The following is an 18178-nucleotide window of genomic DNA, read 5'->3' as shown; positions in this document are numbered from 1 at the left end:
ATTCAAATCCATCCAAAGAAATAAAGAGCACCAGTAAAGGTAACTACATAGGTAAATATAAAAGATAGTATAAATGTATTTCTGCAACTTTTTTCTTCCATCTGATTAAAACACAACAACACAAAATAATTATAAGTCTGTGTTGATGGGCACACAGCACATAAAGATATAATTTGTATAACAATAATAGTGCAAAAGAAAGAGTAGGAAATGGAGCCATAGAAGAGCAGAGTTTGTATAGTATTGAAATTAAGTTGGCATTAAACCAAACTAGATTGTTAAAAATTAAGATGATAATTGTAATCCCCAGGGGAAACTATTAACAAAATAACTCAAAAAATATATGGTAAAAAAAATAACAAGGTAATTAAAATGGTACCTTAAAAATATATACCAAAATAAAGCAGTCATGAAGAAATAGAGAAATAAAAAACATAAGACACATAGCAAACAAGTAGCAAAATGACAGATATAAATCCCACTTTATCAGTAATTTTATTAAATGAAAATAGATTAAAGACTCCAAATGAAAGGAAGAGATTGGCAGAATGATTAAAAACTGTGATCCATCAAAGCGTCTAACAATAGATGGTTACATAAAGAAGTTGTGGTACATATATACAAAATAATACTACTTAGCTATAAGAAGAGATAGAATACTGCCATTTGTGACAACATGGATGGACCTTGAGATAATCATACTAAGCAAAATAAGCCAGACAGAAAAAGTTGAAAACCACATGATAACACTTACATGTGGGATATAAATCTAAAAGCAACAAACAAACAGGACAAACAAACAGAGGCTCATGGACATGAGACTAGTGGTTACCAGAGGAGAGGGTAGATGGGGTAAAAGGGGTCAAATATGTGGTGACAGACAGAAATCTAACTGTGGGTAATGAACACGCCATGCAATATATGTATGCCTTTCTGTTGAATTGTACACTTTGAAACACTGGATTTTGTTAATGAATGTCACCATAATAAAAGAAGAAAGAACGAGAGAGGGGGATAGAGAGAGAAAGATAGAAGTTGTGATCCATCTATATGCTGTCTACCTGAGACACACTTTAGACTCAAAGACACAAAGAGGCTATAAGTAAAAGTTTGAAAAAACGTATACCATGCAGTTATCAAAAGGCAGTTGGAGTGGCTATGCTAATACCAGACAAAATAGACTTTAAGACAAAAATTGGTATTAGAGACAAGGAAATATATTTTATAATGATAAAAGTGTCAATCCATTAAGAACATATAGAGATAAAAAGAGAGAAACAAATAATTCGACAATAATATTCAGAGACCTCAATATTCAACTTTCATTAATGGAGAGAACAAGTAGGCAGATGAAGAAGGAAATAGAAGACTTTCACAACACTCTAAACTAACTAGACATAACATACATCTATAGAACATTTCCTCTAAAAACTGTATAATACACATTCTTCTCAGTTACACGTGAAATGTTCTCTAGGATAGACCATATGTTAACTCATAAAACAAGCCTCAATAAACTTAAAAGACTGAAATCATACAAAGTATATTCTTCAACCACAGTGGGGCAAAATTAGAAATCATTAACAGAAATAAATTTGGAAAATTCACAAATATGTGGAAATTAAACAGAATATTAAATAACCAAGGAGTCAAAGAAGAAACACAAGGGAAACTACTTTCAGATGATTAAAAATACTTTCAGATGATTAAAAACAAAAACACAACATACAAAAAAGTTATCCAATGAAACTAAATCAGTACTCAGAGGGAAATTTAAAGCAGTAAGCACCTATATTAAAAAGCAAGAAACAGCTCAAATCAATAAATTAACTGTCGCCCTTAAGGAACTAGAAAAATAAGAGTAAAATAAACCCAAAGCAAGCAGAAGAAAAAATAATAATAAAGATTAGAGTGTAAATAAATGAAATTGATAAACTTTTAGATAGACTGACCAAAGATAAAAACAGAAGACTCTATTTCCTAAAATCAGAAGTAGAAAAAAGGCTACACACCAACCTTCCAAATATAAAAAGATTATAAAGGAATACTACGAACAACTGTATGCCAAAAATTTAGAAAACCTAGAAGAAATGGAAAAATTCCTAGACGCTAACAACTGAAACTACAGAAGAAATAGAAAATCTAAATATATATATAAAACTGATAAGTAGACTGAGTCAGTAATCAAAAAACTTTCCACAAAGGAAAGGTCAGGCCCAAACGTCTTCACTGGTGAATTCAATCAAATGTATAGAGAAGAATCAACATCGATCATTACTAAACTCTTCCAAAATATAGAAAACCCATCTCAACCCATTTTATGAGGCCAACATTATCCTAATACAAAAACCAAAGATATCATGAGAAAGAAAAAAAACTACACACCAATATCCATTCTGAATATAGACATTAAAATACTGACAAACAGAATCCAGCAACTTATAAAAAGGATTATATACCACGACCAAGTGAAAGTTATCACAGGAACAGCAAGGTTGGTTTAACATACAAAAATCAATCAATACACCATAGTAATATAGGACTAAAATAATAAAGGATTAAAACCACATGACCACCTCAATAGATGCAGAAAAAGCATTTGAAAAAATCCAGCACCTTTCATGATAAAAACACTCAACAAGTTAGGAATAGAAGGGAATGTACTCAACCTAAAAAACAGCAGCTATGAAAAACACACAGCTATATTATACTTAATGGTGCACATCTGAATGATTTCTCCCTAAGATCAAAAACCAGACATTTTACTAGAGGTTCTTACCATGGCAATAGGGCAAGAAAAAGAAAAAGAACATGTCCAAATTGGAAAAGAAGAGGTAAAACAGAAAATGATGTGATCTTTAACATAGATAATTCTAAAGAATAAATACACACACAATAAACACACACACACACAATTAGAACGAATAAACAAGTTCAGCAAGATTCCACTACACGAGATTAATTTACAAAATAAATTGTGTTTCTATACACTGGCAATGACAATTCAAAAATGAAATTAAGAAAACAATTTACAATACCATAAAAAGATTAATATACTTAGGAATAAATTTAACAAAAGAAATGTAAAACTTATACTCCAAAAGCTACAAAACATTGTTAAAAGAAAGAAGAACTGAATAAAAGAAAAAATATTCCATGTTCATGGATCAGAAGACTTAATATTGTTAAGATACTAATACTTCCCAATTTGATCTACAGATTCAATGCAATCATTATCAGAATATCAGCTGGCTTCTTTGTAGAAATTAAAAAGATGACCCTAAAATTCAAGTTGAACCACTATTCACACCATACACAAAAATTAGCTCAAAATATATAATAAACCTAAATGTAAGAGCTAAAACTCTTTGTGTGTCATATATCTAATGAGAACGTTTATCTGGAATATGCATTAAAAAATCTCTTAAAATTTAACAACAAAAAGACAACCAATTTCAGAATAGACAAAAGATCCGAATGGACATTTCTTCAAAAATGATATACAAGTGGCCAATAAGCACATACAAAGATGATTGCTTGATAACATCTATCTCCAGGGAAATTCAAGTCAAACCTACCTGAGGCACCATTTCACACCTCTCAGAATAGCTATAGTCAAATAGACAATAACAGGAATTGGTGAACATATAAAGAAATTGGAACCCTCATACGTTGCTGGAAATGTAAAATGGTGCAACATCTTTGGAAAAATTTGAAAGCTCTCAAAGTTAAACAGAAAGGATCATGGCCAATCAATTCTACTTCTAGGCCTATATACCCAAGAGATTTGAAAACATAAGTCTACACAAAAGAAAAATGTATATGAATGTTAATAGAAGCATTATGCATAACAGCTAAAAAGTCAAACAACCCAAATGTCCACCAATGGATGAATGGATAAATAAATGTGATATATCAATACAATGAAATGTTATTTGGTCATAAAACAAAATCGAGTTCTGATATATGCTACAACATGGATGAATCTTGAAAAACATTATGCTAAGTGATAGAAGCCAGACATAAAAGGCCACATATTGTATGATTCCATTTATATGATATGTACAGAATAGGCAAATCCATAGAGAGCGCATTAGTGGCTGTGGGAAGGAGAAATGGGGAATGACCATTAAAATGCATGAAGTTTCTTTTGGGGTGATACAACATTCTAAAATTAAAAAGTAGTGATGGTTGCACAACTGTAAATATACTAAAAACTACTAAATTGTACACATTAAATGGGTGAATTTTGTGTTATGTGAATCATATCTCAATAAAGCTATTTTTTAAAACAAGGTTATAAAATGGGAAATAATAAATATAATCATACATATTAATTCTATCAATTATATGTCAATACTGAAAATTTCATGAAGATTCTATTCTTACTCAGTGGGTTTGAGTTTCTATTAAGACTCGGGTAGTGGAAAGAAAGACTTAGAGTGGTAGGAGAGAATGAATGCTTCTGTCCTAGAAGCCAGAGGCCCTGTTTCTTTCCCAGGTAGAATATGTTCTATTGAAGAGTCTTTGTCATTAATCTCCTGACCACTTGTTGACCTGCTCATGATAAGTCAATCTTTTAGCAAGAAATGTAGTTCATGGGAAAGGCCCTCTTCACTCAGCAATTCTGACCCAGTATCTTCCTGGCTTCCCCTCACCACCAGAAAAATTTTCAGTCTTGTTGTCCATTTAAAAAAAAAACAAAAAACAAAAAACCTCTTCCCTCCCTCATCATTCTGCAGAATCTCGGTTCCCTTGGTTACTTCCCAGATCAACATGCACTACCAGCATTCCCACTCCTACTCCAACTTCACACTCCTGGCGGCAGTGATGAGTGCTGCCATTTAGTGTTCCATGTGGGATTCTGAGGCCTAATTAAGAAAAAAGCCATTAAGAATGATATCAAAGGTAGGAGAAATAGCTCACAAAACAGTACCATAAGGGCCTAGGTGGTTTGTGGGCTTCATGGCAAAGGTAGACAAATAAATTTGTGGAGTTCAGAGGGAAGACACAAGCCAAAAAGGTATCAAGGGAAAGTTGAAAAGAATCTTCACTTCTACTTTATCTGCTCGCTTTTGTATAAAGCATCCTTTAGCACAGCCCTTGAAATCGCATTGTCCAGAGTGAACATAATACACTTTTATACGTACCCTTTAATTTTAGATTCCAACCCTTGTCTTCCTAATTCCTATAAAATTAACTAACCAGACAGGCAAATGTGGACTCGGAGATTATATTGTTATAAAGAAGGATACAGGACTTACCACTCTCTTTTCCCTGAAATCAATGCCCACTGTTGTGATAAATTTGGAGTTAAATTTACCATCTGTATACTGGTAAAGCACACTGGTCTTCCCTACTCCAGAGTCTCCCAAAGCTAAAAACTTGATGAGGTAATCATAGTCTCCATCAGACATAATGAAGAACTCAGTGGTTCACCTGCAAAATACAAACAAGTGCATATTTACTTAAAATCCATTACAGAATATTAGAATCCTCCATGAGTAAAATGACTTACTTTAATACCCAGTTCAACAAGTACTTCCATGTAATATCTATATACCTAAGGGTCCTGAGGAGAGGATTAGATATTATTCACTGATCTCAAGAACCTAATAACTTGCTAGAAGTGTTGCTACTGAAATAGCAAATAACAGTTTAGTTTAAATTTAATGTGTATATTATAGTACTGTTAAGACAAAAATTCCAAAAAAGAATGATAATCAAAAATAAAATAGTCACTAAGTCCTAAATGCAAGATCATAGAGAATAAAAATTTTGAAAAAAAAAGAGAGGAGGAAGGAGAATATTACAAAAATAACTATAATTCTTAGGGCACAAGTGGTTCCAATTCCCCCTTCTTTTTCAAAGTCTCCTAGTTCTGGATCCTTTGCTTTTCTCTTTTTTTATTTAGACATCTAGACAATTTCATTTATTCTATTCTTTTTCACGTGTCATTACAGTCCCTTCAAAGACAATGCTAAATTCACAAGTAAAATTTGGCTTGCAGCTTTCTTATATGTTATAATTATATGCTACATATTAAATTAGACTTTTCTGTACTATCACCGCTTGCTTAGGAACTGAGTTCCAGATTTGAGCAGTCACTGCTCAGAAACTAGAGTTCCACCACGAAGGACTTGTTCGCCTATACTTGCTTTGGTATTCTAACAAGAACTGGTACCGATTTAGCTCTTTATGTTACAGAAGAAAAATTCTTGTTTTTACCAGCAAGACCTAACCACGCTTATTTTTTATCCTTTGCAATCAGCACTTTTCATGATTTGCTTTTATCCTCTCGATAGATTCGAAATATTCAAAATATTAGTCTGAGTAAGAGTGTATACAGTCTGTCTCTAGGGAAGGCTTATGTCTTTTCATTCTCTCATTTCTCATACCAATAAACTGTCCTGAAAATTAGAAAAATAATCAACTACCCCACTACCACTGACAACAACTCTACCTGCCCATTCAAGCTCACATACTCGCCCATGTAAAATCAGATTACCTACATTGGATGCTGCTGATTTTCCTCTTACTGTCTCCTTTTCACCCAGCCCCATATCCAGGAACTTTACCACAATTCTCAATGCTTCCTATAGGATTATTTTAATAGATTTATAAAATTAATAAAAGCTCAGTCAAGGACCTTTATTGATTTTTCAAGGTTCCCTCTCTGACCCAATCCTCAATTTGGTGACTCACCTTATGCTCAAAATTCCTAAATGCTGAGCCCCAAGAGCCACTGCAGTGTACTTCCTCAGAATGCCTTAGTGCAGGTCTATGACTTCACATTCAGATATGGCTGGTCGTCAATAAGGGCAGAGCCTCTACAAACATTCATAATTCTATTTGCACACTATAAAGAGTGACACTTTATGGATGATGGATTTTCTATGTTATAGCTTTTGTTTTCACAGGTGTAGGTTGCCAGTAGTAATGGTATATGATAGAATTCTTCTCCAGAAGATGACCATTTGGGTACAAATAAATATTCTAATATTATATCACAGCACCTCACTTGGCTCCAAATTATTCAGAAACAAGAACTAAAAACTGAAAAGCATGTCCAGATAATGTTTAATCATTTTGGGGTGCCCCTCAAAATGAATAAGGAAGCAGCAGTAAGCAACTCCAAACTCTGCAATAAAAGTGATGCAAGAAGACACTGTGGCTACCTTATTTCCTCTTTACTTTTAGTTTGAAAAAGTCAGTCATTTCTATAATTATGTTCTTATATGACTTAAGGTACAGGAAAAAATGCTGTCACCAATGGCATCGCTACTGTAGAATTCTCTAAAACCTCTTGAATGGAATTTAAAGACAAATGAAACTATCTCTGCTGCACCGAAAATGAATATATTTCGTTATCAGGAGAGAAAAATCACACATCTAAGTCTACAAATGATCTTCATGGGTTTTGTTTCCTATTCATGTTGATAGCAATACACAAGTTTGTTTCCAAACCAAGCCATCGCAAAGGAAGTGTTAACAAACCAGATACCACAACTGAAGGTATAGATACCACCATCAGTGTTAATAATAGTTTCTACTGTTCAGGGTGCACTTTTAGACAATTATCTGTCTTGTTATATGAAAATAAATGCTTAAAACTTTCATTATCCAGGTTCAGTTTTCTAAAGGATAAAACAACCCAGAGAGGTTAACTCATTGGTGTAGTCTAGAACATAGGTCTCCTAACTCCAAGTCCAATGTCCACTCTACCCCAAGCTTCATGCTATTACTCAAGTTTTCAAAAATGCATGTTGGGCTGAAAAATGACTAGGTATAATATCATACAAGGTAGCCTATCACGAAACACATGACCTCTACAGTCAAGAAGAGCTTGATTGAATCCTATGTTTCCCACCAACCAGCTACCCAGATGTCTTTGAGACTTGGTTTTGCATGTTTCCATTCTATTAAAAAGAAAATAATATACACTACCTCACACCATTGTTCTAAGGATTGAATGGAATACTCTTTGTGGAGTGTCCAGCGCAACACTCGGCATATGCTGGGTGCTCAGTAAATGTTAGCTCACTTCCTTCTCCCCATTTTGGAAAGATCAGACTGGCTCTGAAGACCTAGAACAAGTTCTGAAATTGCCATTGGGCAACTCAAAACCTATATTTCTAGCACTGAAGATTGCTGACTTCCTCAGAGTAGTTTGCCGAGTCAACAGAGATCACTTTCAAACTAATTCTGATCTTTTGAGGCTGGTTCAAACAATTTCAATTCATTTCAAATAGATAAGGTCAATTTCAAAAGAGTTGTAATCCGCCTAAAAACAGGTTCAAATCTGTATAAAACATTTCAGTCCATTCTAACAAGTTCATACTTGTTCAAAAGAATCTGGATGATTCATAATAGTGCAGAGTGAAAAAGTTGAGTTAAAGGAGGTTCTACCTACAAAACCATTTCTGATTGATCTAAAACCACTCTGGCTAGAAAACCAGATGTATCTAACCAAAATTATTTGGGTCTGGTTTAAATAGCTCAAATTGCTTCAGACTGATTTTAGCTAGCTCTAATAAGTTCATACCTGAACAAACAAGTTCTGAGTGGCTCACATAGTTGAAGTGGTTCAGAGTAATTTACCGAATCAAGTTAGTGCCAACCAATTAAATCTATCTCTGACGGGGTCATACTTGCTCTAATTTTATCAAACTGCTTGTAACTAGTTCAAGTCATCTATAAAATGGTTTTTACTGGCTTAGACTGGTAAAAACTGATTCAAAACAATTCAAATTGACTGATCAGAAGTTCAAACAGTTCAAGACTAGATGCATAAAATGACAATCAGAAGCCCCCAAAGCAATGGTTTGGTGCTTTAAACTTGCACTGAACCAACAAACTTAAAATTTTACTTATAATTACCTCAGTTGAAGGTAGTCTGTACCCAAAATTTTATCTCCATCACAGTACAGTTTCTTTCTACACTTGAACAGCTTATTCCATGTTAGAGTACAGCAAACAGGTTGGGAGAAAGAAGTACTAGCAGAGAAGACTATGATAAATAATAGGGGAAGGCGTGATGAGTAACACAGTCTTCCTTGGTTGAGAGCTCACTTCCCGTTTTATCTCAGCAAAATATTAACCCATAATCCAACAATAAAACAGAAATTTCAGTTGGGGAAACTTTTAGCAAATCTGGAGGCTATGTAGAGTTTGTCTAAATTGGCCAGTGACCAATCTGGTCTTAGTTAGCAGAGACAGAATTCTAAAGAGTAAAGAAACTGCAAGGAAATAAAAGAATTCAGGGAGCAGGCAAGTCCTCAAAGTGATAACAGAGATTTTTCAGGGTATTTGGACAGGGTATTGATGGTGATAGGCTCCTTACGCGAACTTGCAGTTTAGTCAGTCAAGGCTTGGAATTAAAGAAATCATTCCACCTTTCAGCAGAAAAGAATCCTAGTCCATAACAAATTACAATGCTAAACTCACCCTGCAGTACCACACGTGGCTGTCTCACCACTGCTCTTCACCACTCAGTGAAGATAACTTAAGGTTCAACTGCTGGTAAGTCTTCATATAGAACCATCTTCATTTAAAATATTGTTTTGTTTCTTATCTTTGTTAGTCAAGTCCTGAGTGGTGTTACTGGGGCCTGTTGTCAGGAAAGAAAATACACCACGCCCCAAGTATGGAAATTACATAAATTACTTCTATGTCAGCATTTTAGAGTAAGGAGGGAAACAGTAAAAACACACAGTACAGAATTTGACATTTGGGGCACCTAAACATTTTGTGCACACTGTTTCCAACTAGTACTTCAGCCTATTGATGCCTGGGAAGCCAGTCATCCAGGCTTCCCAATTGCATTGCTTTTGCTAAAAATGGGTCAGAAGCCTAGATCAGATGCCCACGTGTCAAGGACTTCATAGTGTAACAATCCTCATAACAGCCCTAGATGCAGGTGGTGCACACCACACACATTCCGTCACAGATGCCACAATGAGAGGATGAGTAACTGGATCTTGGGCAGTCTCTCCACATGTTAGCGTGGGCTCAACTCCAACATATTGTTGAAAGAAAGAAAAAAGTGGAGGTTAAGAGCATGGACTCTAGAACCAAATCATCTGGATATGAATCCGGTCATGTAATTTTGAAAATTTTAATCTCTTTTGCCTTGGGTTCTTCATCTGTAAAATGAAAATGATATCCTATTTTATTAATTCTAACATGTATATGCCTTCTTATTTTAAATTCTTTAAAATTGAGGTAGGTCTTACATTTCAGAGTCTTACAATGCATGATATCTTGCAGTTGCTATTAAATCAGATGGCATTGGAGATACAGTTGTATGAAAACCTTTGATGAGCATCTTCTAACAAGGTCAAGAATGCACCATCAATACATTTTAGATTTGATGAAAGACAACAGTAACCCTATCTCAGATGGCTGTTGTGAGGATTAAATTGGGTATACATATAAAGGTTGAAACAGTGGCTGGCACACAGTAAGTTCTATATAAGAATTAACTGCTATTCAATCATCTAGCAATCTATCTTCCAAAGATCAATATGTAGACAATAGTCCTTTCTTTCCTAGAACTATAAGAACTGAGTCCTTAAACTAAAATTTAATAAGGTAAAAAATAAGGATTTATGAAGAGCACTTGAACTTAAGGTCATTTCTTTAAACTCTGTACCTCCTTGAGGAAGTAGCATCTAACTACTTCAAGAAAAGTCTCTTAAAAAGTCAAGAATGCCCCCAATTGGGGAGATACAAAAGACTTTCTTATTCAGATGCAAAAGACTTATTCGGCTCTCCTCCTTACACAAATATTTTTTCAAAGGGCTCTCCACCCTCACTCTCATCAGATAGACAATAGAAAGTGAGGAACACCCACTTCCTCAACATGTACTACGTGGTGATAATTGCCTGGTGAGAGAAAGTCAGCGATCTCCCTTATTTAAAAAATAAAATATATTTTAATCGGCTTTTCAGGGAATAAAATAGAGTGGTTTTAGTTAAGGACAAAAGGGAAAGATTCTCTTTCTCTCTTTCTCTCTCTCTCTCTCTCTCTCTCTCTCTCTCTCTCTCTCTCTCTGTCTCTCTCTCTCTGTCTCTCTGTCTCTCTGTCTCTCTCTCTCTCCTCTCCCACTTTCTCTCCACGCCCCCTCTCTCTCACACACACCACAACCCAAATTCTCCATGAAGCTTCCTATTAAAGTCAGTCATAGACTCTGACTTTAGGATCCCTTATCATTAGGCAGAATCATTCTAAAACTCCTCCAGATATGCCAGCCATTTCATGAAAGCCAAATTTCCCCTCTCTAACTCCCATATTTAGTACAGAGAGTAAAAAGGAAGGGAGGGATAATATTGACTGAACTACCATGTGCCACAAAGCATACCAAACATGTATGATTTTATTTAATCTGCTCATCATCCTTAAAGGGAACTTAATGTCTGTACAGGACTTATATAGAGTGATGTTTTCTTAATGTGATGGCAAGTAGGCTTGAGTCCAAATCCTGACTCTGTGTGACCTGGCCCAAGTTCTTCAAATTAAGCCTCCATTCTTTCAACTGTAAAATAGTGATACCATCACTAACCTCATTGGGTTATTTTAAGAATTAAGTGACATAATCCACAGAAAGCTTTTAGCACATTGCTTGGTTTGTGTTAAGTGTTCAATAATTAAAACTTGTCTTTAGCGCTATTAGTAGCCTCATCAAGTTCTTATTAGCAAGCCATGTAATTTTATAACCTGTTCTTGATGTAACCAGTACCTGACCTTTAGAATAATCAGAAAGAAATTCAATTTTGATGCAATCACTTATGGGGTCTCTATCCATCAAAAGAGCTACCTTAGCATTCCAATCACACATTGAGTTTTATCTGTGTGCTTTGGGGAAATTTTAGAGCTGGAATGTTTACTAGTTGGATGCTCTAATTTCCAGAAGAGAAAACTGAGGCCCAGAAAAGAAAGGCAAGTGAATGGTCTGAAATCTACCAGCTGGTTAAACAAGGGGCTGAGCTGGATCCCACACCTTCTGAATTCCAATCCTATATTCCTTTCTAACATATCAAGATTTTTGTTCTATCTGTATCCCTTCCTTAACAGCCAAAATCCTCAGTTATAGTTGTTTTGATTCAGAAATCAAAAGTTTTCTGAAGAGGCATTTTTATAATATACCAAGAGGTATAATACCAGTAGCTGTGGTGATAAATTGCTTTATGACAAAGGCTTGGACACAGAGATATTGGGATGAAGGATCTGTACTTCTGTCCCTGCATCCCCTCTAACAGAAAGTCTTTCCCTCTGATGGGCTCCCCTAAGGAGAGAAGTCACATACTGAAGGCTTCTCTGCTTCTTGTTCATGGCAAATCCAAGAATATATAAATCTTATACCATTTCCTGTAAATCCTCTTTCTGTGTCTTTCTTTCCTATGGTTGCAAAAGAGAAAGAAAGCAGAAAAATCATGAATTTTTTCATTTCCTTGTAGACTCATATTGACCTTGGTTCTTTTGTACCAAATCAAGGTTATTTTCCCTTGTGCCACCTGAAGTTTTCTGTAAAGATACTTCTGGCTCTCTCATTCACTCCTTCATTCAACAAATATTTATTTAATGCTTATTCTGTGCTTGGTGCCACAGAACAATGGGGAGCCGATAATCAACATGGAAAATGCATTTTCTTATTTCTTCTCTACCTTAGACCTTAGACTTAAGTTCTATTGACTATACCTGCTTCTTTGGGTTTTCAAAGAAGCCAATCCTTATGAACATTTTAATTTTCCCTCATAAACATAACACAACATGACATCAAATTTCACATCCCCATATTGCTTTTTCCCTGCAGATGTATAAATAAGTCACATTTTTGGCATTCATGTGGTGAAGTGAAAGGAATAAAAATGTGAAGCTCAATAGAGAATAAAGAGAAAGTTTTTAAAAAGTAAACATGCGGTACATTGTAAATAATTTTTTACTGAAAAGTAATAAAATATTACAGTGGTCCTACATAACTTATAATTTTTACTTGCCCTAGTCCAAAGTGGTTCTTATGTAGAAATAAGAACATGTGAATATAACTATTACTTTTCAGATTACAGCATAGAACATCAGCATTTTTTTAGAACTATATTGCCACATATTCTTTCAGACATTTTAATATCCCCTATCCAGGGATCCACTGGAGAAAAATGTTCATATACCAATGATGCATAGAACTATAAGGTCTATCAGTGTTTAACTTTGATGTTAAAAAGCAGTAGGCTTTTCGTGTGTGTTTGTTTGTTTGTTTGTTTATGGCATCATTGTTGACTCATACCTGGCATTCTGGAGTTCACAAATAATAGAGACAGCAGAAAAGGGGAAGAGAAGTCACACAGAGTGGGGCAGGACAGGAGAAGCATTTTATAATGTACTAAGATCTGAGTAGAGCCAACTTGTGTTTGCCAAATAATACCTGACTACCTCTCTCTAAGGCCATTGCAATTCCATATGTGAAGTGAAAACACCTACTTTCACTACAAAAGCAAGATCTGTACTGTCCAATAGTGGGACTTCCCATTTCCACAAGAGGAGACAGCCTCTGTCCTCTGTGCACATGAGCCTCCTCCTCTCAATTTCTGGTCTAGGTGTAAGTAGATAGGTTTCTGGCATCCTGAATGAGTTGAGAGTGGAATAGATGAAATGTAAACAAAGAGCCTGTCTTGTTTGTGCAAAGATCTCAGGCAGAAACAAGCAGAAACAGAATGGTTTTGAAACATAGAAGGAGATTGGAATCTAGCTCTTCCTTGTCTCCTTATTATAGATGTTATCCAAATTCAGAATATTTGATTATAACTGCATTAGATAGTCACCTATAACCTATGATTCATAAATGCATTTCTATCATACAATGTTTTTTAGTAATATCATAGATCTACCCGTAACTGTGAGGGGAGACGTTCATGGCTAAAAACTAACAGGATCTAAATTTGCATATCTTTTGGCTTAATATTTATAGATGTGCCTGCTACACAGGATATTCCACTTTCCACATTTAGACAAAGTGAAAAGACTAACTTCTGGTAGATGGTACTATCCAACATAGCATGTTATTCAGAGAAAAAAAAAACCCATAAAATTATCTGTAAATACTGTTGAATTAAATACACATTTCCAAATACTGCCAGGACATCTAAACATATCTTCATTTGCAAAAACTTCCTACAGACATTTGAAATTCTTTATAAATATTAAAGAGAAAAACCAGGATAAAGAAAAAATAAACATTCTCAATCCAATAGTTGACCTACTATTTCTGAAATGTCACTATCATCTCAGTAGGTGACCAACATAATTCAGTAAACAAAAATATAAACAACTATACATTAAGAAATATGGGGGGTGAAATGATTCTTGAAAGCAGAAAATGTTCTCCATGACCATTGTCAATGACTCAAATGAGATACTGGCTTTTTAAAAATTTATTTATGGAGACCATTGATATATTTACTCAAAAGATATTATTTGTTGCCTAAGCCTCTTTTAGGATCAGAACGGGTGTTTATAGGAATTTATGGAAAGTAAATTTACCAAAACACTGGGTGTTATATTACTTATAGTTTGTGACAAGTACATCTTGTTTTATAGATATAGGGTAACAGGAAAAAGAGCATACTGTAGAACATGTCACTTGGAAAATATAAGCAATACAGTGGCAATATGAGTGGTTGTTTGGTTTGCTGAGTAATATCTCAAATAATGTGAAAGCAGCCCCTTGAGGGACATAACTATATGTCACTGCAATGGAATATCCAACCTATGGTTAAATGTGCTTCTTAATGACACCAAGAAGCTGGGAAGTCTCCAAGAATTCGATAGAAATACAAAATCTGTAAAGTCTCCTTCCGTGTAGTGGTTGCTGCTTGTCAGCACATAGAAGGAAGTGATAACAGGCACTGGAGTCAGGGTCCCCTAAATTCAAACAACAGAATGTCACCATCTACCTGTGTAAAGTGAGTAGTAAAATGCCTGATGAAGATCAATCTATCATAGCTGTTCTTATGATTACAATAGAGTAAGGCTTGAACACTGACCTTATAGCTTTAAGTCTGGTGTTTCTTCCATTAAACCTTAGAATAACACTGAAACTTTATAAAATTTAAAGAATAGACTGAAAACATTTTTTGAAAATGGCAGAGTGACTTAAGCTACCTGGAAGGTGGGATATCTGCAAGTCCAACTGATTAACAGAGGCAATGCTGCTATTAACAAGCTCTGAAGAGGTAAAGTGAAGAGCTGTATGCTATGTCAGAACGCCACCAAACTCCTGGGCCCGAGACTCGAAGGTGGAAATATTAGGGGTGACAGTGCTGCTACCATGGCCAGGATTGTGAAGATTAAAATCACACAGCACTCAGAGGACTTGATAGTAGAATGTGCATTTCAAGGTTGCAAAACACAGAACATCTTTCCATTTTAGACCTAGAAATGGAGTCAGATTCTACCAAGCCTTGCCCTCCCAAAATACAGGACATGTGTGCTAAAGCCTTTGACCAACACAGCCTGGCTCCCCTCTTGCGTCTCACCTGCCTCAAGTCTTTCATGTGCTGCAACACAGGAAAGATGTTAATTTGTCAGGAGAAACGCGCCAAAGCAAGAAGCAAACTACTTCACTTCATGAAGGAGCAATGATGCTTTTTTCATTCCAAGAAACATTTAGGATGAAAAGAATTATTAGTTAGAAGAAGCAAGACCTGTTGAGGATGACTGTTCAAATAACAAAAACATTTAGATAAATATCCCTGAGTTGGTAATAACTGAGGAAGACAAAGGATCCTTTATCACTGCCTTTTTTTAAAAAAAAAATATGAGTTGACAAGAGAAAAATTCTGAAACGTCCTAAATTAAATTACAGCAGGCTGGAGTGTGAGAGAGACAAGAGTAATTAACCAGTTAATAGCTGTGGGCCACCAACAAGAGACTTCTCACATTCATGAATGTATATTGGAGCTCTGAATCAACTTCCAGGAGGCTATTAGCTGACCACCAGACACCACCACATCCTGCTTATGCATGAATTTTCAGGACTGTTGCCCACCATCAATTACAAGTGGTATGTATTTCTTCCTTACAGACTGTGCACCTATCTTAGAACTGCCCCCGCTTCACCTTTGACCACCCCCTTTATCTGTAACCAATGTAAATTCTTTCAAAACAACTTACATCTTTCTTCCCCAAAACATAACATATAAAAGAACCTGTCTACTCTAGGATGGCAGACATGTTCCTTCTCCACTTAGCCCTGCTGCTGGTGATTTAGACTTCATGCCCCAGCACCTAGTCCTTTTCTGACTAGCATTTGTCTCAATAAACTCTTTCTTTCTAAACCTTTTGGCCATAAAAGCTTTTGTTTAACATATTGCTCTATATTCATTCACTCCATAGAGAAATTGTGTCCAGAATATTTAACACCACCCTGCCTTTTCAGCCCCAACCATTTGCAGGCTAGGATATTATTTTCACTGTTGTTTTATAAAGATGATTGTTACAGTGTATTGTAATCATTTCCTTGACTTCTTAAACAAAGGACACAGACCATAGTTTAACTTTTCTGTGATGAGATATGCAGTTACTGCATATTTGCAGGAACTGTGAATGGTGAGGGCTCCCATCACACATGCCCTACTTGGAAGGCTAGATTGAATCATCGGTTTGGCACACAGATACTTACAGGCTGCTAAGATGCACCAGATACTTCTCTCTTCTCCTGCCTATAACACACTCTCACCCTTGCTGACCATATCAAGGCACAGCTATAGTTGGCCCCCAGGAATATACTCTTCGGGTACATGGTGGCTTACTAAAGTACACAGGATTCTATCTCTTTACAGATGGTTTTCTTTCCCACAGTCTAACATCCACCCTATGACACCCTCATGTTGGGTTCTAACAGCCTCACTTCTAACGATTACCCCGTGTCACAGCCTCTCTATTCTTTTTCCCTTTTCTCTTTCTTGTCCCTCATCTCCAGGTACTCTTTTCAAATTCCAGTTTGTGTATGCAAAAACCGACCTTACACTAATAACTGGTGAGTCAACGAATATGTGCTTTCCTTCTAACGCAATGAGCTGCCATGTTAACTTCAAGGTATTGGACCTCACTCAATAAACTCATGCTGCTGTGTTTTCAGGGACTTTTCCAATAAGGAAAAGAGTTTTCCCTAGCTATGCCTGGAAATAGAGCCATTTCAGAAATCTAAATGCTTCTCAATACTGTGCCAGTTTTGGTTTTAACATAATGTTAATGAAAAGGCAGTATACTGATATAGGTTGGTCACAAGTTTAAAACATCAGCATCTGTAAATATATGCGACTTAATTCTTTTAAAAACAATGAAATATTTCTGCCAGCAAAGGAAACCATCAACAAAATGAAAACACAACCTGCTAAATGGGAAAAAAATATTTGCAAACCATATATCTGGTGAGGGGTTAATATCCAAAATATATAAAGAACTCTCACAACTCAATAGCAATATATAATATATATATTATATCCTATTAAAATATAGGTGGAGACTGTGAATAGACATTTTTCCAAAGACATACAAATGGCCAACAGGTACATGAAAAGATGCTTAACATCACTAATCATCAGGGAAATGCAAATCAAAACCATAATGAGATATCACCTCATACCTGTTACAATGGACATTATTGAAAAGATGAGATAACAAGTATTGGCAAGGATGTGGAGAAAAGGAAACCCTATGCACTGTAGGTGGGAATGTAAATTGGTGTAGCGACTATGGAAAACAGTATGATGGTTCCTCAAAACATTAAAAATTGAACTACCATAAGATCCAGCAATCTCACTTCTGGGTATTTATCCAAAGAAAACAAAAATACTAACTCGAAAAGATATATGCACCCCATGTTCACTGCAGCATTATTTAAAATAGCCAAGTCATAGTAACAACCTAAGCTCCATCAATGGATGAATAGATAAAAAAAATATATATACAAAGGAATATTATCCAGCCATAATAAAGAATGAAATCCCGTGATTTGTGATAACATGGATGGACCCTGAGGGCATTATACTAAGTGAAATAAATCAGACAAATAAAGACAAATACCATAAGATCTTACTTTTATGTAGAATCTAAAAAAAGAAAAGAGAAGAAAAAAACCATCAAGCTCATTGCTAGAGAACAGGTTGGTGGTTGCCA

At 35.4% G+C, this 18178-nt stretch overlaps 1 protein-coding gene across 2 annotated transcripts in view; it reads right to left on the bottom strand.

The window, feature by feature from the left end:
- Window positions 1-18178, bottom strand: part of RAB27A (RAB27A, member RAS oncogene family) — a 66543-nt gene that overhangs the window by 20497 nt on the left and 27868 nt on the right. For both annotated transcript variants that reach the window (XM_015596144.2, XM_006920342.3), the window contains one exon: window positions 5265-5439. In XM_015596144.2, coding sequence (XP_015451630.1) covers window positions 5265-5417 — 153 coding nt within the window. In that variant the 5' untranslated portion in view covers window positions 5418-5439. The remainder of the gene's footprint in view (window positions 1-5264; window positions 5440-18178) is intronic.

This window comes from Pteropus alecto, unplaced genomic scaffold (genome assembly GCF_000325575.1).
Source record: "Pteropus alecto unplaced genomic scaffold, ASM32557v1 scaffold86, whole genome shotgun sequence".
Classification (NCBI taxonomy): Eukaryota; Metazoa; Chordata; class Mammalia; order Chiroptera; family Pteropodidae; genus Pteropus; species Pteropus alecto.
This window is presented reverse-complemented; position numbering and strand designations above follow the sequence as displayed.